Source organism: Schistocerca cancellata, chromosome 1 (assembly GCF_023864275.1).
Source record: "Schistocerca cancellata isolate TAMUIC-IGC-003103 chromosome 1, iqSchCanc2.1, whole genome shotgun sequence".
Taxonomy (NCBI): domain Eukaryota; kingdom Metazoa; phylum Arthropoda; class Insecta; order Orthoptera; family Acrididae; genus Schistocerca; species Schistocerca cancellata.
In genome coordinates this window covers 256,893,490-256,920,488 of record NC_064626.1, presented here as the reverse complement: position 1 = coordinate 256,920,488, position 26,999 = coordinate 256,893,490, and the positions used below count along the sequence as shown (strand labels likewise).

Below are 26,999 nucleotides of genomic sequence, written 5' to 3'. Positions count from 1 at the left end.
AAGGCAGAAAGAGTAATACGGACAGCTATTGCTTGGAGTGGAGTGGTCAATGGGATGGGATGGTAATAGACATCGTTCCGAACGAGCAACATGACCCCACCATGAGCTGGAATACCGTCCACAGGGGTGAGGTCAGACCGCTCTGAGGTATAGTGGGTAAAAGCAATACGGTCAGTTGGGCGCAACTTGGTTTCCTGGAGACCAAGGACGAGCGGACAGTGCACGCGGAGGGGCAGTTGTAATTCCTCCCGATTAGATCGAATACCTCGTATGTTCCAATGTAACAAAGCCATCGCTAGTCAGAAAAAAAAGAGAACGAAACGGGGGAAGAGCTGGTCACCTCGACGGCCGCGGAGGGCCAGGTTTCGAGGGAACAACGCTACAACCGGCGGGAGGCGGATCCTGGTCCATCGAGTCGTCGCCAGCTGCGGCCGCTTGCCCGGGTTGCGTAGGAGCGGCAGCATCATTCGCCGACGAGAGGCCAGCTGAGTGCCTGGCAGCAGAGCGTCCCGGCGAAACTGAGGACGGCCGGGAGCAGCGACTCACGGATGGAGTGTCAGACGAAATGCGCCAGGGTGGAGAGGGGGATAAAGAGATCTTCTTGGAGGCCTTCTTGGAAGTCCGATGAGGCACATGGATGGTGGGCTGGACCCAAAGGTCCTCACGCGCGGGGTCCGTTTTGGAACGCCAGGGTCCGGAACGTTTCCGCGATGGACGCCTGAGAAGAGGATCGCGGCGGAGGGGGAGGAAGAGGAGGAGGAGGAGGAAGGGTGGCCCCTGGGGCAGAGGGGGCAGGGGCCGCGAGGGAGGAGGATTTGGAAGGAAGGGATTTGGGAGGCAGAGGCATAGACCCCGGATGGGGTGAGGAGGTGGAGGGGGGGACAGGATAGGGGTGAGGATACTGTGGAAGGCAAACGAAGTTGTCAACGTCACGGGATGGAGGCGGTCGTACTTCTTCCTGGCCTCAGAATAAGAGAGACGATCCAAAGTTTTTAATTCTTGAATCTTCTTCTCCATCTGATACGCGGGGCAGTCTAAAGATCTAGGCGAGTGGATGCCAGGACAACTGACGCACCGAGGTGGTGGGGTACATGCATGTTCCTCACGAAGACGACGTTCACAATCGCCACAAAGGGGCTCAGCCTCACACCGTGACGGCATGTGCCCAAAGCGCAAACACCGAAAGCAGCGCATAGGAGGTGGGACGTAAGGTCGCACGTCGCACCGGTAGCACATCACCTTTACCTTCTCCGGGAGAATGTCCCCCTCGAAGGCGAGGATAAAGGCCCCGGTGTCGATGCGACGGTCTTTGGGGCCGCACTGGACTCGCCGGATGAAATGCACGCCTCGGCGCTCCAGGTTGGCCCGGAGCTTCTCATCAGATTGCAGCAGGAAGTCCCGATGAAAAATAACCCCCTGCGTCCTATTCAGTGCCAGATGCGGGACAATGGACACTGGGATGTCCCCTAGTCGGTCGCACGCCTGGAGTGCAGCCGACTGTGTGGCGGAGGTGATCTTTATAAGAACGGACCCCGAACGCATTTTACTGAGAGCCTCGATTTCCCCGAAGATGTCCTCGATGTGCTGGACAAAGAACATGGGCTTGGAGGTGGCGAACGTCCCCCCATCGGTCCGAGAACAGACTAAATAGCGGGGGAAGTACTTCGCCCCAAGCCGGCGGGCCTGTCCTTGCTCCCAGGGAGTGGCCAAGGGGGAAAGGGCAGGAGACCCAGAACCAGAGACAGTACCTTTCTTTTTAAAAGACTCTGCCGCAGATCGACCTGATACATGTTGACGTTTCATCTGTGAAACACTCGCCCCGATACCATCCACTCCGACCAGGGGCTCTCCCCGCGGGCGCCACCCAGCCTCAGCAAGGGCCACCTGGCAGGATGACCGTTGCCGGGAGTCCTGATGCCCCAAGGAGACGGGCATCTACTCCTTGGCCGACGTGGGGAGGGTGCAGCTCAGGTATCGGCAGTAGGATCCCTGTGTTGTCAGGGGGCTACAACCCAGAGGGTACATGACGACCCCACCACAACGGGCTGGCTACCGTGCTGGATTTCGGGTGCCATAGAAAGTCCATCATGATCGTAGGTGCAGATGGGGACGCACTATGGGCGTAACTTGTGCAACCCATCAGGCGTTTAGGCCCAATTTGAGGAATAGTGGGTGTGGTTACAACGCCGTTACAATGCTGAGTGCCAAGGTCTTAGTGCACTGAGGACCAGTGATACACCACGTAAGGCGTCCTTCCCCAAAAGGCTCGTACTTCTGTAGAATTATGAAAAATGGAGGTCAAACCCCAAGGGGGACCATCACATGGAAGGCCGAAATGGTTGAAACTACTTTTAGTCGCCTCTTACGACAGGCAGGAATACCTCGGGCCTATTCTTACCCCGGACCCGCAGGGGGAAAAATACAAGGTGAAGGATATCAATGATACGATTCGCTGATGACATTGCTATCCTGAGTGAAAGTGAAGAAGAATTAAATGATCTGCTGAACGGAATGAACAGTCTAATGAGTACACAGTATGGTTTGAGAGTAAATCGGAGAAAGACTAAGGTAATGAGAAGTAGTAGAAATGAGAACAGCGAGAAACTTAACATCAGGATTGATGGTCACGAAGTCAATGAAGTTAAGGAATTCTGCTACCTAGGCAGTAAAATAACCAATGACGGACGGAACAAGGAGGACATCAAAAGCAGACTCGCTTTGGCAAAAAAGGCATTTCTGGCCAAGAGAAGTCTACTAATATCAAATACCGGCCTTAATTTGAGGAAGAAATTTCTGAGGATGTATGTCTGGAGTACAGCATTGTATGGTAGTGAAACATGGACTGTGGGAAAACCGGAACAGAAGAGAATTGAAGCATTTGAGATGTGGTGCTATAGACGAATGTTGAAAATTAGGTGAACTGATAAGGTAAGGAATGAGGAGGTTCTACGCAGAATCAGAGAGGAAAGGAATATGTGGAAAACACTGATAAGAAGAAGGGACAGGATGATAGGACATCTGCTAAGACATGAGGGAATGACTTCCATGGTACTAGAGGGAGCTGTAGAGGGCAAAAACTGTAGAGGAAGACAGAGATTGGAATACATCAAGCAAATAATTGAGGACATAGGTTGCAAGTGCTACTCTGAGATGAAGAGGTTAGCACAGGAAAGGAATTTGTGGCAGGCCGCATCAAACCAGTCAGTAGACTGATGGGAGGGGGGGGGGGGGGGGGGGGGGGGGACATATCCCTGGGACAGCCCCAGGTGCAAGACCAGCGCACTCCACCCACTGAGCACTGAGCACTCCTCATTCCAGTCCTGCCACAGGCTTATCCTACTCCGAGGCTGGGCCAGCTGAGAAAGTAGCCATGCTGTGTACTAGCTCTGTTGCCAACTGCTGTTAAGCATAAATAACATGCAGTTGAATTGTGCAGATAGGAATTAACCTTACAACACCTTCTCCATTCCAGAAATCAATCTGGCTTCCACCTACAGTAACCTACTGTCCCCACACCCTCCACCCAACGGTTTCTGCCCCCTATTACCTCCTCCCAACTCTCATCCCCTCATCTTCATTGTACACTGCTTTTTGCCAATGCAAACACCAGTCTTTTTCCTTCTTTGCTTTCCAAGGCCTTTTTTTCCTTTCCCTCCCTCCCCCACAGCCTCTGGACACTAAATTACATAGCCTTTTCTGCCACCTCTAGTCCCTGCACACACTGCCAGACAGCACTGTTTTATCTTCCCTCATCCGTACCCTGCTATCCATCCCCCTTCTCCACTCTATTACAAATGATTGCTCCCGTTCGACGAATTTCACTTCCAGTCTGGGGGGAGCAACCTAAGAGAGCGGTAATGTATGTCTGAGGTGTGAGTTCGTGTGTGTTTTTCCTTTTCTGGTGAAGGTTTTGGCCGATGGCTTGTTTTGTAACCACCTTTTTGTTGTGCTTGTCTGCAACTCAACATGTACTGTTTTACAGTGAACAGCAATCTATCCTTCCCGTAATTGTTACCTGATAAATGTAATTATAAAGTAAGACACACCCAAATATATGATATTCGAGCTATTATAGTTATTTCTCAAAGCCCATGCACTTTACTTGCCTCAATTTTCTGAAACAACCATCCACTGCTCAATGAAGTCATTACGGATTTGTAGAAATTAACAATTTCAAACACAGCAACCATACTTGTAAATAGGTAATTTAAAGTCAAAGCATCCTAAATAGTTCTCTAATCTTTTTTACTCTGTTAACAAGCCCTATATTACGTAAACAAAGTTATTGTTGCAGCATAGAACTCATTTGCAGTAGTAAATTATTATCTTACAGTTTTCTAAATTAATATGCAACTAATGAAATTATAAAATATCCTTTCATCTGCCTAAGAATACCCCCCCCCCCTTTTTCCCCAAAAATTCCCAGTCTCAGCTTCAAAATCTTAAAAATCTTACAAGCTCATTCTGTAATCTTTTATTGTCTTTGCAAGAGTCAATGCAGGTAACTACGCAGGTAATATCTTAACCTCAATGAAAGCCTGTAGCTCATATTATGTAAAGCGTATCAAAGTTCGCAGTTAGCAATCATCAAGCTAAATTATCTGCGAGAGTTTCTGTTCAGATATTGTTATAGAGTGAGTGTATGAAAGTCAGTCTGCCATCAGAAATCGTTCAATTAACATCTATGTCATTCAGTATCTCTGTGAACTACTTTGATTGATATGGACAAGAACTGCATTCATTAGTTTGGATCTTATAGATGTGCTGTCGACATGTGCCATACTGAATCTTTATAGTGACTTTACTAGAGGACTGTGATTAGTGGAAGGAGGTTGTCTGTTATGTGTGTTACCACTGAACTGTCACTGATTGTATGGGTTAGCTTGGTTTTCGTGGATATAAATGTAAGAATTAAGAAACTACTCATTGATCAGAAAATCAAACTAAATTCAATCAACGGGTTAACAAGTGGAACTAAATACAATGATGTTGTATCCATTATTGTCCAACAACAGTCAACACCCAAAAAGTTTTCAATTTTGAGGCCACGAACTTTAGTTGCTACTGAAAAGAAGATCTTGCCACCAGATTAGTACCATTACAACTGGTTCGTTAATATGTCAACAAGAAGAATTTTATGCTGCCAATTTCTGGGGCTTGCTTGTTTGTAGTTGAGCAAAATGTGTTACACTTTTAGGTAGAAACTACACCAGAATAAGTTTTAATCTTATTTTCAGCATAATGATTTTATTTCACTTTAGTATCCAACCTTTACTGTTTGGAGCCTTCACAGAATCACACTCCCATGTACTAAACAACTTTATATGGCTGATTACTTTATAAATAAGATAATGTGTTAAATATTTTCCTTCAAACATGTAAGTGCGGAGAAGTTTTGGAAAGGTTTGAAATTATGCTTCAGGTTTGCTGGGAGTCACTAAGTGTTCTAATTATGAAACAATGGACAAATATAAAGGGGTAATTTGCACTCCATTTTATGCAGAAGCTAGTTTTTCTCGCGTCACAAGACTTATAACATCATGTCTCCTAAACTGTGTGTTGCTTTAGGATGTAATTTTGTAGGTACATTCATTGGTATATGCCGATACTGTCATAAAGGTAACTCAAGTGAGTTTACTCTGGCACTGGTCTTGAACTTAAGTATCCTGCAACTTAAGCCATTTTTTACTTTCTGTGTGTATATCAGGTTAAACCACGAATTTTGCAATGGATTTAAATGTTTGTAGCTGTGCGACAAACGCAAAAGCAAGGAACAATGCACAAGGTGACATCACAGTCTTCACACATAGTGTCTTTATTCCCTTCTTGCCTTTTTCCCATCTGTATTCCAAACATGGCTGCACATTGTGAGAGACCTTGTTGGATGATGATTCTTCACAGCAGGTAGAATTATTGATGGAAAATACTGGTCAATCAATCACCTGGGATCTGCACTTTTAAGAGGGACAACCTGCTACTTCTGAAGCAATCCCCTCTTCTGGTGTTTTGAAATCATGTTCTCAATAGCAGAAACAGAACTCTAGGGGACTACTTTACCTCCTTTTTTTATGGAGCATATGCATTCTACAAAGCAAGTTCTATGAGATTGAAAAATATATTCTTGTAATACTTCTTTCCCCTTTTATAAGTCACTGGGTTGTTAGCCAAGTGCTGATCTACTTTTTCTACTCTGCTCATTGTGTCATTGTGTGCAATGACAGCTACTAGCTTCAACATTTCTCTGCATCTTTTATCTACAGCTTCCATTTCAGCCTTGTGAATTGTTGTCAAAACAGAAACATCTGTTGTCCTATCGAATTACTGTAACTTTTCCCCTCTATAAAGAAACAACTTTCCTCTTCTTTAATTTCTTATGATGAAATGATAGAGGCACATCTCTTCTTTGCAAAGGCACAGTTCCATATGTGACAGTTCTCTAAACAAGTCAGCAAGTTGAGGAGACATATAATGGTTATCAATGGTAAGGTTACAGCCTTTATTCGAAAGTGGTTGTATCAGTGTCATGAGTACAAGTTGACTGTAGCATTCATCACAGATTTTGTCAAATTTCCTTCCTTTTCCTGTGTATTTAAATGACACCACACACACCCAGTTTAGTATTCTCATAATGTGAACATCTTGATGCCAAACCTTGCCCTTTTCAGTGGTCAGTGCTCCACCTATACAAGTCATTATTACACCTCTGTCTGGCATGCACAAGCTTTTGAAATTGTTATTGAGATGGTGAAGTATATGTTAGTTATACTTAGCTTCACCTGTGGATGGTTCACAGGATTGTACACCAAATTATCCAAAAAAAAACTAAGGCTTTTTTTACCTCACCACAAAGCTTTGAGGCAGTACACCAGTGATAAACTCATTTCATTGCTGGTAGTCTTTCCAATGGGAAACCTGTTGCACTTTATACTTTGTGACAACAATGTTTATGAAGTCATCAATGACATTGTTGGCAAAGTTGTTCACTTGATGAATATCAGGGTTTCCTGTGGATGCAAATTTTTGAGGAGCTGGCTGGAGCACAGTTGACATTTATCTCCTACCACTGGAGAGCTTTTGTTAAACCATTGTCTAACAAATTTTCTTCACTTTCAGTCTCCAACAAAAAAGTAACATTAAAATATTCTGCAGTTTCTGAGCCACTAAAGTCAATGTCAAATTCAGTATCACTATGGTCACAACCTGAACAACAATAAAAGACAGAAGATGAAAGGACCTGTTCTGTTGTCCAAAGCTGCAGACAGTAAAGGTAATATCTGGTGGCAAAACCACAACCAAAACAGCCAGGCTACAAATATAGAACTAGATTCTCTTTAGTGGCTGAAAACTGAATTAGTTTGGGACAAATATACGTGAGGTTTCCCTTTTCCAACTTAAGACTGTAAAGGGTTAAACTTTTAACATACGAGTATACCTCTTAACAAGTAAATTACGAGAGTATTTTAGTTTAGTCAATAACTATGCAAAATGAAAAAATAAAATACCTGTTGCTCCTGGAAGCTATCAGATAGACAACCAGCAATAGTACTACGTTCGTGTACAATCACTTCGTAATATACATATTACACAAAGGAATTCTTTTCACTTTGCTATCTATGTGAATATCAAAAAGTTTTATCACACAGAATTTCATTTAGTGTCAATCCTTTTAAATTATTTCATACAAGCAATAGGAAGAATAAGGATTAAGCTGACTGCTGTAAACCAGTTCTAGACCTGTGCAGCTATTATTCTGCCTGTCACTGGACACACTACTACTACTACTACTACTACTACTACTACCACCACCACCACCACTACTACTACAGAATACTTTACAGAAAAAAATCTTGCATGCAGGTAATAGATTAGTCTTTGAACCTCTCACACGATTTCTCAAAACAAATTCAGAAATATGGATGAGAAAACTCCAATTAGAGATTTCTTGATTAAGGTAAATACTGCCAGTTAAATACACAATTTTTGGATAAAGGCTGGTCCCAAGTAGTATCACTTCCTATACAAACAAAATCACACACTAAACATGTAATTACGACAGCTTTTATCTTCATAAAAATCCACAGTTTTCATGGCACAAGTGAGAAAACAATTCTTTGGGTTGATGACTGCTCTGTTTTGCATTACCCACTTCCAGCATTCTTCAAAACACCTACAGAAAAATTTGTTGTGTCTCTCTCAATGTTTTCAAAGGATATAATTTATGAGCTCCAAACAGGAGTGACTCATTTTCAGTTAGCTTTGGGCATAGTGATTTGAGTCTTAAATTTCTTGTGTGTGTGTATATCCTTACTAGACACAGTTCAGCATCTTAACAACTGTGTAGTGTACAATTCTGCAGTCTTTAATATTGATAGGAACTATGATAGCTGCATTCAGATGCAGGTGGAGTTGGTGATTATTCACTCACAGCTCCAGGTGGTGGTAACTGCAGTCACACAGCTCAAGGCTGTTGCCAATAGACATCACAGGAAAGCAGTGGGGAGGGGGAACCCAAGGGCTGTCCTGCATGCCCCATGTGTTGTCCAATTGGTCAACTAATGTGGCTGCCCTGGCTACTGCCTGCACTGAGGTTGACCCCTTACCCTTGGTCAAATGAGAAGTCTCATCACAAAGTGTACCAGACAGCAAAAAGACTTTCTGGGGGAGGTGGGGACTGAAATGCCTCTCCAGTGCATCTAACAAACAGGTTTCAAGTGCTATCTCTGGTAGATCAATATCCGGAAACTATGCAGTTGTTTGTCCTCTTTTGGAAGAAGCATCTCGAACATCCAGGCAGAGACAGAGGGTGAGATAACTGGTGGTTGGAGGTCCAATGTCAGGTGTGTAATGAGGCTCCTCAGGGACATAACTGCCAAGGAGGGGAGAAGTCCAGTGCGACCTCTATGTACATACCAGGGAGGGTGGGGAGTCATCCCAGATGTGGCCAGGTCCTGGCAGATGCCATGAAGAGTACAGGATGTGGTTAACTGCAGGTGGTGGCTAATGTTGATACTAATGATGTGTGCTACTTCGAATCTGAAGAGATTCTCTTTGGTTTCTGGTGAACTGGTAAAGACTGCCCGTGTTGCTTGCAATATGAACGCAGAGTTCTTATCTGTAGCATCGGTGCCAGGATTGACTGTGGATCTTTGGTACAGAGTCAAGTAGATGGTCCAAATACGCTGACAGTTCTGCAACTGTGTGCCATAGGGTAGTAGGATGTTGGATGGCAGGCTCAAGGGCATATAGGAAGAACAGAAAGGGTTTCGGTCTCAAAAGGTGCACGTCAGACAGAGGACAAGGCTGACCTACAAACCACATGTATTGTAACAGTAAATTATTGTAGCTGCAACAAGAAAGAACCAGATATCCAACACAAATAGTTATAGGTACTGAAAGATGGCTCTAGCTAGAGAAATTCAGTCAACATTGCTGCTAAGGACATAATGGGTTCAGAATGGAGAGGTTAAATGCAGCTGGGCATGACATGTTTGTTGCTGTTATAAGTAGTCTATATTGTAGCAAAACAGAAGCAGATAGTTCCTGTGAGTTAGTATGGGTACAGGTTACACTTGTCAACTAGAAAAAATTAATAATTGGTGCCTTTTACTGACCTCCCAACTCGTATGATACGGTTGTTGAACAGTTCATATACAATTGACTCATTTCAATACCTGAATCATACAATTATACTTGGTGGCAACTTCAATCTACCATCGATACGTTGGTGAAAATAAATGTTTTAGAGTCAGCAGTAGTCATAAAACATCACCCAATATCTTACTAAATGCTTTCTCTGACAACTAATTTAACAATTAGTTCAGCAGCCCATTCAAATTATAAATGATTGTGAAAACATGCTATACCTCTCAGCAACAAATAATCCAGACTAAATAGGGGGCAATATGATGGATACAGGGATTAATTATCCCGAGGTCACAGTAAAGAGACTGAATAATCAGGGTGTACACGTGGACAAGTAAAAAAAATTCCCGGATAAAAATACACTTTCTCCCGGGTGACAGTATATTTTCCCTTATCAGTCCTTTGAATGGTTATGGTTTTATACACGGGCGTACAATTTCCCGGTACTTTAGAAAACTAAACTCAGGGGAAAAAAGACACGTTTTGGAAACATCTTTGATGTGCAGCAACATGTATGCTGCTTATTTTAGTATTACGAAAGTATACATTGGAATTCCACCAAACACCGCATGTTACTTTCCGAATCATTGAAATCGAGATTTCGATGCGCTTGTGTAAGCCATTCGTAGCTTATGTCACGTGATCTTGCCAGCCAATCAGCGGATATTCAGAGCATAGGACACGCGATGTAGTCAGCCAACAGCAACATCACTGTTAAGTAGCACGAACACACAAACAGGGATAGTTAATAAATTCATGGTACATTCTTGCACATAGTTCAACTTACGTAAAATGATATTTACTTTGAAAGTAACGCTTTTCAAACCACTATTCACAATATTTTCCCGCGACCTGTTAGAAATTGATTCGTTTCAGCAGTTGAAAGAGAGCGCAGACACCGCGCTTGGGTAGCTATCATGACGTAGGAAGCCGGTATGTACGTATGTGTGGTATGTACGTACGTGTAAAACATTGAAAGATCATACATTATGTCATAAAAGAAACAAGAAATCAGAGGATACTGCAAGAGCATTGCAATTTCGTGAACCATATTAAAATGTGCACATTTAAAGTGCATACTTAAAGGGCACATTCGTATGTCCAGATTCCCAGTGAAGTAGACCTCGACCCGATATTAAGCTTTTCAGTGTGGTTTTCAGGATGTAAATTTTCTTGGAGCACCAGTACCGTATTATATCATGTTTGGTTCTTTATTATGGCATAATGCCATATGTGCTAGAAAATGAAAACATGCACTTTAAATGCAGCGAACAGTTTAAACTAGCCAGTACTATGGAATTAAACATTTCATTTCAAATACATCGACTGGCTCCGCGCAAAAGGTTAACAAAAGTCAAATTTATTTAGCAAACAGACAAAAATAACTTCATTGTTCTGCAAGGCGATTAATGCTCGACTGTCAGAAAGATGGAAATAAAACAAAATGTGAAACTAATGACGTATTTCAGCCTTCCGTAATTATGTGAATGTGTTTTTATTCACCCGATAGCTCCCGGCCACAGATATCCGTTGTTTTCATTTAACGTGAAACAGCAGAATCACTAAATGTTAACACAGGTCACGTGGAGACTACCCACTATAACTCAGCCCTGGATCGAATTTTCAAAATATGTTCATCTTTTAGCGTACATCTTTCCGAAAAGTCTGAAACATAAAACATACGTATTTGAGGAAATGTCAGACATATTATTTGGTCTTAAGTATGCCAAAGTGCAGTGCCATGCCTCTTCATAAAGCATTTTTCTACAGCACGTCCTACCTATATTCAGGAGAGTAGAAATTGAAATGTCCTGTGGTGCCTCTCGTGCCCCCAGTTGGCCGGTTTGACTGCCTGCCCCTCTTAAAAAAATCTCGTAATTAATAACAGATGGGATTATTTGTAATCGAGAGAACAAGAACTCTTCAGAAAATCTGAAATCTTTATTGCATATTAGTTAATAACTTGCTGATTTGTGTGGCATAAAATTAAATATAGGATATATAAAACCAATACTGACAAGAGATAAGCAAGAAATTACACATTTCTTCAAACCTTTGCTCCTGGCCTTTTTTTCTCTCTAATCTTGCTACAGCTTTACATGGCGTGCTTTCCTTTCTGCAAAAGAATCTATTACCTCATCAAAGTTCTTCTAACGTTTTGCTACATGAAAAATCGAAAAGTCGTTATCTATTACTGAAAAAGCTGTTAATACAAATAATACCCAAGACTGGTGCGGTTTCTCGATCTGATTACGTCTATTTTGTCACTGTCTGCTAGATAAAACAAAATAGGCCTTTCTATTATTGCAGCAGTTTTGTAACACACACCAAATAAATGTGAATGTTTTGGCACAAATGGCCATTTTTATAACATGACAGAATATAATCCACAAAGTACCAATATCAAATGCCTAATAGGCCTACTGCAAGCAAAAAGCTTTATGTTAGGAAATAGTTTCACATTTCATTTATACGCACCAGCTTCTCAAACACAAGATCGAAAAGTAGCTGTACGAAATTTTTTATATAAATTTGGAATCGTCTTATTCTTCCATAATTTGTGTGATGTCCCCGTTTCTCCTCCTTCCTCGTTCTAACAAACAATCTTGTCATCACAAATTCTGTAGCTATTGCTGCCACTGTCAAAATTTGTTCACCGATTAACTTCACTAACCCTGCCAGAATCACAGGTTTAGTTATCCCGCGATTATTTTCCGGTTAGGCATTATTACGTGTTCGAACAACACATTTTCCGTGTTACTTCCAGAATAGAACTACGCGGTTGCTAGCTGGGGACTGTACTACTGGTCCTTACCAGTGTAGCGATCTGGCCAAAAATTTTCTGTCAAAATTTCATTTTCTTGGATACACTGAGAAGATAATACGTAATCTTTCTCACCTGTTATTCCTGTCAGTCGTTTATTTCCATTCTGGTAGTCTGAATCTATGGATTTCGCTAGTAATTATAACAACGCTGATCATTCGCAAACGCAATCAACCACATAATCAGACAGCGATTGGCATACATCCGTTCGGCTTTACTCCCTCAGCTCATATAGCCTCGTCCCCTTTTGTCTGCGGGAAGTTTATTTCTAGATGCGACAAGGATTCTCCTGACAGAGACATCACGTACACTATGCATGCATTCAAAAGTCAACTTATGATGTGTTCAAAAATGTTCAAAACCCAACAGGGAAGCGTTTCAAAATCGTGAATAATCGCTAGACAAACGTGTGCTGGACGCTAGGCACTTTGTGAAACCGGTTTTTTTCCTCAAGAATATGAATTTGGCGCTCCTCTTTTCCCGTTAGCATCTAGCTGCTTGCTGTGACTGCTTGCACAGCCAACAGCCACATTGATGTAGCCAGAAGCGGAAGAATCACTACTCTAACGTGACTCAACTGCGCATGCGCACGAGCCCGCGTGTAACTGCTAAAACAAATCGAATGTAAACAGTTGTGACTTCACGCTCATTGCAGGCAATTTGTTGTTATGAAGCACTGCATAGTCTTCCTAAAGCCTTTGACACATTTTCAATTGGCAGAAGCTTTCATGAGCACTGTGTGTCATTGTTGTATATGACGCATTTAAGTTATTTTCATTTTTTTTCTCTCGTTTATGTTTAATTGTTGAAGTATTATTCTGCAGTAGCGGGATACAGTAATATGCTTTGTTAGAGTATTGGTTCTTACCAGTCAAAATTACAAAAATTTAACTGAAAACTAAAACAATGAAAAATTCCCGGAATTCTAAAAATATCCCGGGTTTTTCCTGATTTTCTCCCGGATGAAAAAATTCCCGGGTTTGCACCCTGATAATGTAACATTCAAATTCACCAAAAATAAACACAAAATACATCTATTTCGAAAAGCAGATAAGAAGTCTGCTTCATGCCTTCCCAGGAAACAACACCTATTCTTTCTCATATTTAAGCGTAAAGGAACATGGTTTAAATTCAAAGAAACATTATTGACAGCACTGAAGAGATTTATACCAAATAAATTAACGAGACACAGTAATGACCCCATTGGTACACAAAACATGTTAGCACACTGTTGCAGCAGAGACAAAAAGTATGCCAAATTTAAAAGAATGCAAAATCCTCAAGAATGGCTACGTTTTACAGCAGCTTAAAATTTAGTGTGAACTTTCTGGTTGTATGTTAAGTACACCAGCAGCAATGCACAATCAATACCCTCTCTGTGCAATAGGGATGGTAATGTTATTAATGACAGTGCCACTAAAGCACAGTTACTAAATATGGTTTTCAGAATTAGTTTCCTAAGGAAGATAAAGTAAATATTGAAGAATTGGAATGAACAACTGCCGCCAACATGAGGTATCCTTGATGTAGCAAAGCAGCTTCAGTCACTTAATAAAGGCAACCTCTGGTCCAGATTGTACATCAATTACATTCCTTTCACAGTATGCAGATATAATAGCTCCTTACTAATTAATCATTTACAATAGCTCACTCAACGAAGTGTCCATACTTACAGACTGGACAATTGCACAGTCACACCAATACTGAAGAAAGGAAGTAGGAATAAACCGATAAATTTCAGACCCATACCCCTGATGTCAATTTGCAGCATTCTCACAAGTAATGAGTGCTATCGACAGGGGATCACAAATTGATTCAGTATTTCTAGGATTCCGAAAGGCTCTTTATACTGTTCTTCACAAGCAGCTTCTAATCAAACTGCTTGACTACGAAGTACCGTCTCAGCTGCACGATTGAATTCATGACTTCCTGTCAGAAAGGCCACAATTCGTACCTAATGACACAAAGTTATCGAGTACAACGGAGATTGTGTCTGGAGATGCCCAAGAAAGTGTTATAGGCCATCTGCTGCTTCTAATCTATATAAATGATTTAGGAGACAAAGTGAGCAGCTATACTAGATTGTTTGCGCATTATGCTGTCATTTACATCTAGTAATGTCATCAGACGATCAAAACCAACTACAAAATGATTTAGACAAGATATCAGTATGGTGCTAAGAGTGGCAACTGACCCTGAATAACGAAAAGTGTGAAGTCATCCACACGAGTGCCGGATGGAATCTGTTAAACTTTGATTACACAATGAATCACTCAAATCTAAAGGCTGTTGATCCAATTAAGTGCCTACTAATTACAATTACAAATAACAAATTTGAATGATCACATACATAATGTTGTGTAGAAAACAAAAACTGTTTTATAGGCAGAACAATTAAGCCGTTGGCACACGGACCGTGCTGTCGAACGTTAACGTTGAGCGTGCCAAGTTCAATGTGCTGCTGAACGCTCAGAAACAATGTGACTTGCGCATACAGTAGGTGCGCCCCAACATGTTATACGCGATCGCAACACACTCCAGCGGCAGTTGAGGGATATTTCTAGTTGCTAAATCACACTGTTTACTCAACAGGCGCACGTAAAATTCCCACTTTAGCTCTATTAAAACACACATTTCCACCATCGTCCACAAAAAGGAAAGTACCATGTCCAATCAATAAGGACACAGGATTATAAAAGTGCGTTACAAATTTGGAATACTTCTCCACATAAGATAAACATTATTTCATCATTCCCACATTTTAGTAAAACCCCAAGGTCAGTCTTACTTGATCACTGTTCCTACCCAGTAGCAGAATCTTTGCAACATGTGAATTACGAAGCGTAAAAGAAAAAGGAGCAAAATATCTTTATACAAGTAGCGCAAGCTGTCCTGTAGATTAAGCCAATCGAACAAAGTCACCCCTCAAAAAAAGTTGAACTTATATTTACATAACATCAAATATTATTGTATGTATTTATATTAAACTAATAATAAAGTATCAGAACCTAATAAAAACGCGAAAGTTAGGAAAAAAAATTTGGAAGTATCAAGACGGGAACCACTGCCCAACTACTAATACAATACTGGGCAGTGACGCTACTTATTACACTAAATCAACATCGCATCTTTTGTATATAATCATATTATGTTACCCCTTGCTGAAAACCATAATCGTAGATAGGTTACTAATTGAAATTTAATTATAACAAATTGTACCAAGAACAATATGTTCTGGATGGATCTTCAGTGTGTCACTGCCTTCACATAGCCTACTCTCATAATACGCAAGTTACAATAATTATTTTGCCACGAATATGTTGTTTCTCATTATTTTATTGGAACGAATCACACAGTTAACAACGGGTTTTCCAGTGATTCTCAATTTGCTGGTGCTCAGAAACGGCATATATACATATATAGGCTTCAAATGAATGTCAATATGTCGCCTCACAACTCTGTACTGAAGGGAGATGGCGTGCTTGTGACGTAGGTGGTGGTGGTGTGCCATCTCACTGGTCAACTCTCAGACACACGCTCAGAATATCTGACATGCCAGATATTGCTCTGCACGTTCGGAAAGACTCCACACTCTGATGTCAGAAACTTGGCACGCTCAACGTTAGGATGCACAGTCCGTGTGCCGACAGCTTTAAGAGATGCAACTTATCTACTAAAGAGACTGCCTATACTGCATTGTTTCGTCATCTGCTTCAGTACTGCTGTGTGGTATGCGATCCTTACCAGATAGGACTGACAGTGGACTTCAAAGAAGTTCAAAGCTCAGCTCACTTTTGTATTATTGTGAAACTGAGGAAAGTGTCATTGGTATATAGGTATCGATAAATGTACCTACTATTTTTGTCAAAATCCGCAACAACATTCGTCAAAATTAACTTTTTTTTCTGTAAATGACTAGACTCATAAATGTAAAACTTTGTCATGCTACACGAATGAAGACAAAGCCTCATTTGTCTAAAACTGACTATTAAATAAGTGCTTATTGGGAATTTTTTGACAGAAATGTTTGTTTTTGTTAAATCTTCAACAGCTTTATCACTGAAAAGGCCTTTGTTTTCTTCATTTGGCTGTATTTCAGCTTTCAGCACATAACTGTTCTGTTGAAAAGTAGCAGTATTTTCCCCACCAACGAACTGAATGTGTGTCTGATTTAAGTCCTTTCTTCACTTTATCTATCTTTTCCCACCCAATTTGATGATCACAAAATGTGGCGAATATTAGTTTCTACCTTTCGTGGACTTTCATAGCCTTGCAATCCACATTTGACAATGATACACAGAGAACTGACAAGGCACTTAGCATACAAGATGAACCAAAAGTTACTATTGAAAAGTTATGTGAATAATTTTGGTTCAAAAAATGGTTTAAATGGCTCTGAGCATTATGCAACTTAACTTCTGAGGTCATCAGTCACCTAGAACTTAGAACTAATTAAACCTAACTAACCTAAGGACATCACACACATCCATGTACGAGGCAGGATTCGAGCCTGCAACGGTAGCAATAATTTTGGCATAGTCAAAAAACATTTCACATTTTGTTTACCGATCACGATCACTATAGTATAGAATGTGGACACTGTATAGTGGTAGCCTACCAAGAGCACAAACAAGTTTGTATTTTGACCACCAGAGAGGAGATGACCAGTGCGAGGAAACAAGCCCTGGCTTCCTCACACAGGGCAGCAGCCTAAACCCATGTTCTGCAAAAGCAGAGCTGATATCATCACAGGGATCGGCAAACTCTTCTGGTGTTTTAAGGGTCATAATCAAAATCCCTGATGGACCAGATTAGTCACTTCATTTCAAACACGAAAAGAAAACCACGACCAATGCACAACACAAAGCATTCATTAACAGCTACGCTGCAACTGATTGTTGAGTCGGCTTGGCAGAGTATTGTTAACAAGGTAGTTCGGTCCTGACCTCAAGCGGTATTTGACGCAACAATGCTTCAAAACAACCACCAGCTTACCGTATTTACTCGAATCTAAGCCGCACTCGAATCTAAGCCGCACCTGAAAAATGAGACTCGAAATAAAGGGGGAAAAAAATCCCAAATCTAAGCCGCACCTGAAATTTGAGACTCTAAATTGAAGGGGAGAGAAAAGTTTTAGGCCGCACCTCCAAATCGAAACAAAGTTGGTCCATTGTAATACGAGACACAATTTAGGTCGAATGAATGACGATACAGCTACAGTAGATTGGTTCGAGTCGAAAGCTTAGCAGTTAAGCTTTACCAGGTAGCCATTGCTATGCGTCAGGCGCTCCGTCCGTATTTATACGGATACCCTTCCTTTTTCACGTGCTTCGTCTGGTTTGAATCGATTGCTTATTTTGCTTTGATCTGATAAGTGCCGTTTTCTATGTTATAGGTGTTTACGTCAGTCACTCTAAGCTGAAAATGCATTACTATACTGTGTCATGCATTGTTTGACGCATTCGATAGTGCGTGTTTACGGCCTGTCGCTGCTCGCGGCATGGCTTGCTTTTGTGCGCGCTACCGCTGCTTACAATTAAAAAAAAAAAGAGAGGAATCGTCTCATTAGCGAAACAATGGCAAGAGACTGCTATTTGTTGTTACTTACACTGCTGCTTTTTTTGATAATGATCAACAAGAACCAAATAATAGACTGCGTATGATAGAACATGTTCTGAACGAGAGTTTGGCGAAAATTTTTCTCCGTTTGAAAATCTTTGCGGCCGCTTCTTTAGTACATCAAATTCTGCACAGAAATTAGTCATCTTAGATTTAAAAATCTAGTCAGTTGCCGTGCTTCATTTCTGACTGTATCACTATTAGGCATCAGAGTAATACGAATATAAACATGACACGATACGTATATTCTTCCGCGTTTGCTGTTGTCTCACTCTAGTTTCGTAGTTTATTTGGCAGACAGGATTTAAATGAGATAGAAGCAAACACGAAAGAATACATGGCAAAATGTTTATATTCGTATTATTCTGATGGTGAAGAGAATACTGCATGTGATTCACATTTCATCAGGTTCCTATTAGCAACCATCTCTTCTCACAGGTAGGAAAAAATTCAGAACATAGAGTTGGCCATATTGACAAAAATCCCAGTATTACCAGTCGGATTTTCGTAGTACATTGAAATTTGAAGATGAACAATACGGAATTTGTATTTACTTCGTTGGATAATGTATGAAAAAGCAGTGGTCGAAACTCGGGCGGAGAAAAAAAACTCTTCTTCCAATTTTTTTTTTAATTTTATTTACTGACGCAGAGGTTTGGCGCCAGTATTTATCTTTGTGCGTACAAAGGATGCCTGTGTAGCGCTACATATATTCGACGGCAGAAGTTAGTTGTGGTGGCACCTATCAACATTTTTCAGAACTTCCGCTTGCTTTGCACTCGATTCTAAGCCGCAGGCGGTTTTTTGGATTACAAAAACCGGAAAAAAAGTGCGGCTTAGATTCGAGTAAATACGGTACTTTCCCCACGTTGAAAGTGTACTCATTATGCCAACTTTTGAACTTTATCAAACAAACAAACATACATACATACATACTCACTCTCTTTTTTTATTAAATGCTAGGTGCTAAGCCTTACGGCTGAGTACTACAATGCATTATTTGGTGTGTACCTTAAACAGACCTTTCAACTATCCACAGAATGGCACCAAAGCATCAAGTGCATTGGTAAGTTATTGCTTTTTTGCACTTTCTATTTTGCAAACAGGTTGTAATACATGGTATCTTTTCAAATTGGGCTTCACCACATGATGTACAATACCAGTAAACATAAAGTTGTTATGTTTTCAATACCAATAAACAGAAAATAAAGCTACTTTAAGCTATCTATGATAAAATACTACTTCTGGATACAATTCACTAAGAAATAGCGTTATTAGGTAATTTTGCATTTTCACATTCTGAGGCAGAATTTGCGTTTATCGTAAAACTAATTTTTCCCAGCCCTATGGATATAACAACTGTGTTGTGATGGCAATCATTAAAAAAAAAGCATCTTTCGATGTGGTAAGATCTTTTCATGAAATCTCCAACTCCAATGTTCTCCTTCAAATGCGAAAATGTCTCATTGACATGCATCTATACAAGAAGAAATGATAATTATAATAAAACAAGATAAATCAGAGCTCATACAGAAAGATTTAGGTGTTCGTGTTTACTATGCGCTGCTCATTGTCAATTGCAGAGTATTCAGTAGACATAGGTGTAAGTGTACCACAAATGGGAACACATGAAAAGTAGTAAGCAACTACTATACGAAGCTCTTTTCTTAGTGATTTGTTGTTTGCTGAGGCAACCTACTAAATGCAGCAAATTTTATGATATTTACTTACTCGTCTTGGATGCATCATGCTGCCGATAACAAATGCATCTTCACGCAGAGGGTGCCATTTTGCTTTGAATGTTGTGAGCCATCTTCCAACGTGATTGTTGTGAGCAATATTCATTACAACTGAAACAGAATAGAAACACTGATTTATCCAACATGTAATGACTTTTAAATCTCTAAAAATTCTCTGACAATAACCCCAGTAACAATCAGTTACTGTTAAATAACTGAAGGGCCAACACAATACAATAAGAAAAGCTATGGATGACTAACACTAGTCAGTCGAGTCAAGGGATATTTATCAGCATGGAAAGGTCGTACTGTACGCTGCAAGTTCTTAAGTAGTACAGTAGCATGGTGCTGTCAGATCTTTTGGGTAAATGATAAGAAAATGTATTGCAAGAAGAAGATACACTGAAGTCCATTGTACCTATGTCACAAAATATAGCACTAACATGAACTGATATTTCGTGCAATGAAAGTGCGATGAGGGAGCTGTCAGTGCAATAATGTTTAATGGAAATGATATTCAGTCTGCATTGTATTTGACACTGCATCTCATTGCCTCCCTGGAAAGTAAAACATCTACATCAGGAAGTAACAGAAGTGCCAGCTGGAGGGGAAAAATATAGAAGGTACTCCTCTTGACATTCTCTTCCCTCACTGGTGGCCTTGCAGTTCACCCCATTGTTATATGAGTCTCGCCTGCACATGCCAGGCCGAGCCCAGCCGAGCTCAGCAAACTATGTCATCTGCCACATGTACACACAACGCATTATGAGGCACTCGCTCCAAGGTAATATAATAACCAAAATCTGAAGATAGCACACCGCAATAAAGATTTTATAGCCAGAACTGGACAATGACTTATTTCAAAATTTATTATGGGTGTAAAAACTATAAATAAAGAAAATGTTTAGAAAATACTGTAGAGAAACAGCTGCCCCTCCCAATTAGTATGTTCTCATGTGATATAAAATGTGTAATGCCATCAAATATATTACTGCTCATCTGATAAATTATACATCTATTTCTGTTTTGATTAAGTGAACATTTTAAGCATTTCTTAGCTTCACATTACTTCAAACCTAGGTACAAAGCTAAAAGCTTGGATCTTCTGCTTCCCACATATAACACTGAGCACCTTTCAGCACAGCCATTGTGTACCCATGGCTATTCAGGCTTGTACAGGTAAATTTTTGGGGGTAGAGAGGAATGACAGGAAATAGATGTGAGAGGGAGAACAGAGTTTACAGCTTTGGGGTGGCAAGGAACAAGAAATATAGCATTTTAAATTTAATTTATTGCTATTTAACTGTCCAGTTCTAAAGACTCAATGTCTGCACATTTTTCCATTTTCATTCTGAAAAGACAATTCTAGCATGAAACATTTTCTTTCACTAGAGCCCAACATTTTGTACTGGCAGTGATAAGTGATCACCATACAACATCTGGCTTCATTTCTGGTGATAATCCGTCTAGTTTAAATTGATTCTAAAGGTGCATGTGGCACTTATTCATCTCTTCACAAAAATTACTGGATTTGGTGGGTATAAGTGTAAGCTTAGATGATCCTGCAACAAAGACACAAGTTTGTTTCCTTGCCTTTCACAATGACATTGCCCTTTGAATCCTGCTAGATGTGCTTTCTGGTGCGATTTTGATTTAGCCACGTCTCCTGAAGGTAAACAATAGTACGATGACTCTTTTCTGATGTGCTTTTTGCCCCTGAAAGTTGCCCTATCTACTACAATATCGGATTTCTCCATCAGAATATGTCTTCTATCACTGCATTCTCTGTACCTGCATCCCAATTATTTCAGAATTCTTCCATTCGAACTGCAGATGCCTGTAAAAGCAATCTAGTCATGTAAACTGTCTGTTACTTTTTGCTTATAGGGTACTTACCACGGTTGTAAAATTCCAACATAGTACAACGACATCATTTTCTGGAAATTGTCCAAATCACTGACAGTTATTCTACCACTAACATCTTTCCTCAGAGATTTAAACCTTACTTTTTGACCACAGTTTTGCAATCATCATACTTCTGCCAATATTGTATGCTACTTGGTGAAACACCACATGTGCTTGCTGTTGAAGTCTGTGATGCTGACACGATTTCATCTCTTCTGACAAAATCTAAGGTTGTGAAGAAATTCATGTACCTCATATGTGAACCCCTTTGACTGTGTCTCTTAGTTGAGTCACCTTAACTCTCAAAAACATAATACTGTCCACCAACAAGTACCACCACAGTGACAAAAATCTAAGATGGTTTTCTGGAACACTGAAGTTATGATGTATAAAATTTTAGTGAGGCCAATGCTACAATACAGTGCTGAAACATGGACATTCAAGAAATTTCATGGAAAGTAACTTGACATATCCAGAAAAGATTATCAGACATAGTCTTGGACCAGTGGAGGAAAACTGGTGTGTGGAGGAGGAGATTTAACTATCAATTATGTAACCTATATAATAACTGAAACATGGTCATCTACATTAAGATTAAAAGGCAGGAATGACAGGGGCATGTACCAAGAGCAACGACAAAATGACCAAGAATATACTCAGCTCAGTGATTGCAGGAACCAAGACAGATGACCAAAGCAAAGGTAGGAGTAAGGTACCACAGAAGACATGAAGGTTGGAACTCTTAATTGGAGAAACAGGACAGAATAGAATAATCTTCTACAGAAGGCCAAGGCTCACAAAACACTGTCATACCAATGATGATGATGACGATGATTGGTTTGGAGGGTGCTCAACTGTGCGCATACAAATTTCCCATTATTACACAGTCCAATTTTTTGCGCAGTTCAATCTAGCCATTGTCACGAATGACGATGATGATTATGAAATAATAAGGGCAACACAAACACACAGTTCCCAGACAGAGAAAAATCCCCAACCACATCAGGAATCAAACCTGGGACCCTGTAATCCAGAGGCAGCAATACTAGCCACTAGATCACGAGCTGCAGACGACAACAGCGGTGATGATCACTGTTCTCTTCACCAACATACAATACTCATATACAGTGAACACACAAGCACATGCAGCGTAGCAACAGAGCTCCGAAGCCAAGTTGCCAATAGCATGAATGAAGTGACATATTGCCACATAAACACTTTTAATAACAGGTGTTTATCTGGCAGTAGTTGTTTCATGTGATGCTGCTTGGATGGCACCTAAGGCAGACATGACACTGCAGAAACAGGATGAGCTTAGAGCCACAAACAAAGCTAGACTATGCAAATGGCTTTTCACTGGCACTTACAAACAGAATGAAGATAGAGGTGAGACACTGACATATCTCACCCTTTTATCAAGTGACATTTCAAATCACTGTTCAAGCACTGACTATCACATGTAACCGCACCTGGGATGTGATGAAGATCAGCATCTCCATTTCCATACTTCAGCATTTTAACAAACTTTTGTAAGAGCAATAGAGAACCCAGCAATAGTTTGCAAATGTTAAATATAAATGGGAACTGGATTTGTAGTATAACACCCCTTTTATGTCCCCGTAATGTTTTACTTCTGCCTGTAACATTTTTTATCACTCCCGTCAAATTTCCAATATTTGCAATGTAAATTCGCTCCTGTTTTTGTGTTAATGTTTTTGTGTTAATGTGTGTTGTCCGAACAAGACACAGCCAGGGCAAAAGCACCACAGGGAAAAGATGCATTCTGGTGCAAGTGCCTTAGAAACTCGCCACTTGCACGAGATCCACCAGCACCATGGGCAGTGTTGAAGATGACGATGTTGACTTCGCCTCAGCCAAGTACAATCCACCTTTGACTGGACAACAATGGACAGAAGCCTTCTCGGCAGACAGAAGAGCAGCTCTCGCCTACTTGGTTACAGATCACCACCCAGGGCTGACTTAGACAGGAAACTTCATATAGTGCAGTCTTAGAAATAGACAGACAGTAGTTGTAAATTACATTTGCTATATACTGTGAAGTTTACTTATGATTATTTCCACTTTGGCCTTTTTTGTTATATTACATGCAGTGTTGCGCACTTCATTATTCAACAAGCCACAAAGATAAGTAAACCTTTTTAACTCATTTGTGTGACTTTGTTACTAATTTGATGCAGTGTTGTAGAACCTTTGTTCTCCTATCCTGTTAGTTGATCCTGGGGCATAGCTGTGGAATAGTGGCACAGAGAAATTGTCTTAGTGGTGTACTGCACCAACAGCCGTTTCACAAGCTCAGCCTACCTTAACAACAGTGACAATTTTGCTCCCCCCTAGCAGTAGCGACAAGGCCTTACAAAACTGGTGATGAGGGTTTACAAAAATGTACTTATTTCTCCCCAATTTATGTTTTATGAAACAATTGTTTATGGAGAGGAAAAAAAAACTGGCACAATTGACATAAAATGCTACTGGCATTGCTTTGGACTTAAAGTATTGTTTAGAAACATGTGGTTAACTTTGACACATGGATGTTCTACTCAGCAGATCACAATCAGTAAAAGTTGGAATAATTCAACATTTTTCTCCTGCCACTGCAAACCTCTATTTGGTGTGGTGGCCGATGGTAACAATTGTTTCTACGAAAGTCTCAAGAAAGTATGACTTCAGAGGAACATTCATTTGTTTCTTGTCACTGCAAACTTTCTTTCAATACTGTGTACCACACCTTACGTAGTTACTCACATTACCATAGCCATATTGTTTCAGCGTTAACTTCATCCTATGATTAAGACCATATGCAGTGGACATCTACTTCCCAGTATTTATAACCTGATAATACACATAAGTTTTGTTTAAGATTTGTATGTTGGCAGTGCTGACAAAACTGTTGCTACAACACAGGTGAGTCGATTTTAAATGACACAGATACTCTGGCAACTACCATGCCAAGAGTTTATTGTGAGCATCAAGTAGTGTGATACTAGCCTTGTTTGAAGTGAGTGAAGTAAGCCATTAGTTGTTTCTTTGAAGTTGTTGAGTGCCTTCTGTCAACATTTTAGGATGGAAAATTCAGGTGTTACCAAATGAGACAGGAAAACCTTTTAGATGAAAAAGAAGGTCAAGATTCTCAAAAGAACTGAAGTTCACTGTGGAACACACTTTGAATTTGAACAGAGTTTGACAATACCTGTGTCTGTCCTGAGCACCATTGTGAAAAACAGTACTTTACAAAGTGGGCCAAATTTTTAAAAAATGAAATATGTCAGTTATTCTACGTACGCAGGGCCAGAAGAAAACACATAGATCTGGTTTCAGACAGAACAGTCTACAGATGATGCTGTGACTTACAGTTAACAATAGGTGCAAATATGTTCAGATTAACTATCTGACATATAAGTTACTCAGTTCTATTTCCAAGTCATAATCTAAGCACTTCGAAAGTACATGAAAATAACTGCAAGCTAAAATCAATAATGGAACAAATTTAATAACACACCACACATATTTGTCTGGTGAAAATACTGTAATTACATAAATAGATTGTAATTGAGGTATCAAAGAGTGAAAATCATGAACTGTAATTCACATTTCTTCACTACATGTGATCCTCTGCCATTCACCATATGGTGGCTTGCAGAGTATATATGGACATGTAGAATGCAATTTACCAAGTTTTAACTTGTGCAGATTGTCACAGGAGAGAAAACCATAAAGTTACAATCTTTTCCATGAAGTCCTACTACATCAACCCAACACTGTTGCAAGAGACAGGCATATCACATTGATCATGCGGACGAATACTCCACTTGAACCTGCACATGCATCCCTACCGAGTGTCTGTTGCTCATGCATTAAAACCAGCAGATGCTTCTCAGTGCCTCCAGTTTTGTGGGTGGCTGTTCACTGAGATAACAAGGAATGCCTCGGATATGGATTTGTTTTTTGTGTCTGAAGCCTTGTTTCACCTGAGTGGTTAAGTCAGCTCTCATAATCACAGGTTCTGGGGAGTGGAGAATCTTCACAACTTCCACGAAACGCTATTGCATGATGAGACAATTGGGATTTAGTATGCAGTGTCTGCATGCCACATTTACTCGTCCCACATTTTTTCATCAGATGCTGACTTTGGTGCATTACATTGACAACATTCTGAAGCCACTTGGGGGTAGCATTAACGGAGGAGGGAAAGACCTACCCTACAGTTACTTCCAACAGGATTGATGAACCGCCCATACAGTAGGCCAAACCTTGGGAGCACATTTACACAATCTTTAGAAATGACAGAGCTGTTAACAGAGGTCAGTCTGGTTGCAGCCTCAGCTGGCCACTAGGTCACCTAATGTGTCAGTGTGCGATTACATTGTGTGGGGAGTCTAAGTCTCAATAACTCAAGGATAACTTTTCAGATGAGACTGCAGCAATTCCAGCGATCCAGCTTCAGCAACTTGCTCATCAGTGCCCAGAAGTTCCAAGAAATGAACAGTCGTCACTTTCAACATCTGCTTTAGTTGGGTTAGTACTGTATTTCCCTTCCTCTGCTGTACTTCTTTGTACCCTGTAACTGTTCTCCAGGTCACTTATTTGCCCAACCCTGTATAAACTAATAACCTATTGCTAATAGTTCTTACATCACCATCTGAAAATCATCATCTTCTGACATTTCAATTTTAACAAAATCTCAACACCAACAAACAAAATAAAAAAAATTGAGATATTAGCTACTACCGTTCCTGGTAGTACAATCACCCAAAATAGTGTGCGCCCACTTCAAGTAGTAATGATTTGATCTGGAATCAATAGAACAGAAAAAAAAAAGAATTTAAAAATCTCCAGGCTCTTGCACTTTTTTAAAAAAATGTTTAACAGTTTCCTCACTGCTTCTTAGAAGCTTTTTCCACTCTTTTTAAAAATATATCAAGAGAGCTCTGGATCAACAAGTTCTAAAAATGAAAATTTTTGTTATGGTTTTGGCTGCATTACTTAGTAAATTTCCTATAATGATAAGAGAAGCTATTCGTCATTCATTGCCAGATAATCTCGTGAAATTACAGTACACGGATCGCAGTGGAAATTAACAATTTAAAATCTGCGAGTGTCGAAGTGTGATTACTAGTGCCTGCACACTGATCATTCAGTCTAACACTTTTCATGTACCATGTTTGATACTGAGTTAGTGGAACCGAAATACTAAAGAAGTATAAAATGACAACTTTAACTAAGATAGGCAAAAATGTTTGTTCGAGCCCATT

The 26,999-nt window shown here is 40.3% G+C and overlaps 1 protein-coding gene across 1 annotated transcript in view; it reads right to left on the bottom strand.

The window, feature by feature from the left end:
* The window catches only part of LOC126170759 (WD repeat-containing protein 76-like), a 185,287-nt gene that overhangs the window by 11,877 nt on the left and 146,411 nt on the right, over positions 1-26,999 (bottom strand). Inside the window, exon 11 of the mRNA XM_049920750.1 lies at positions 19,817-19,935. Coding sequence (XP_049776707.1) covers positions 19,817-19,935 — 119 coding nt within the window. The remainder of the gene's footprint in view (positions 1-19,816; positions 19,936-26,999) is intronic.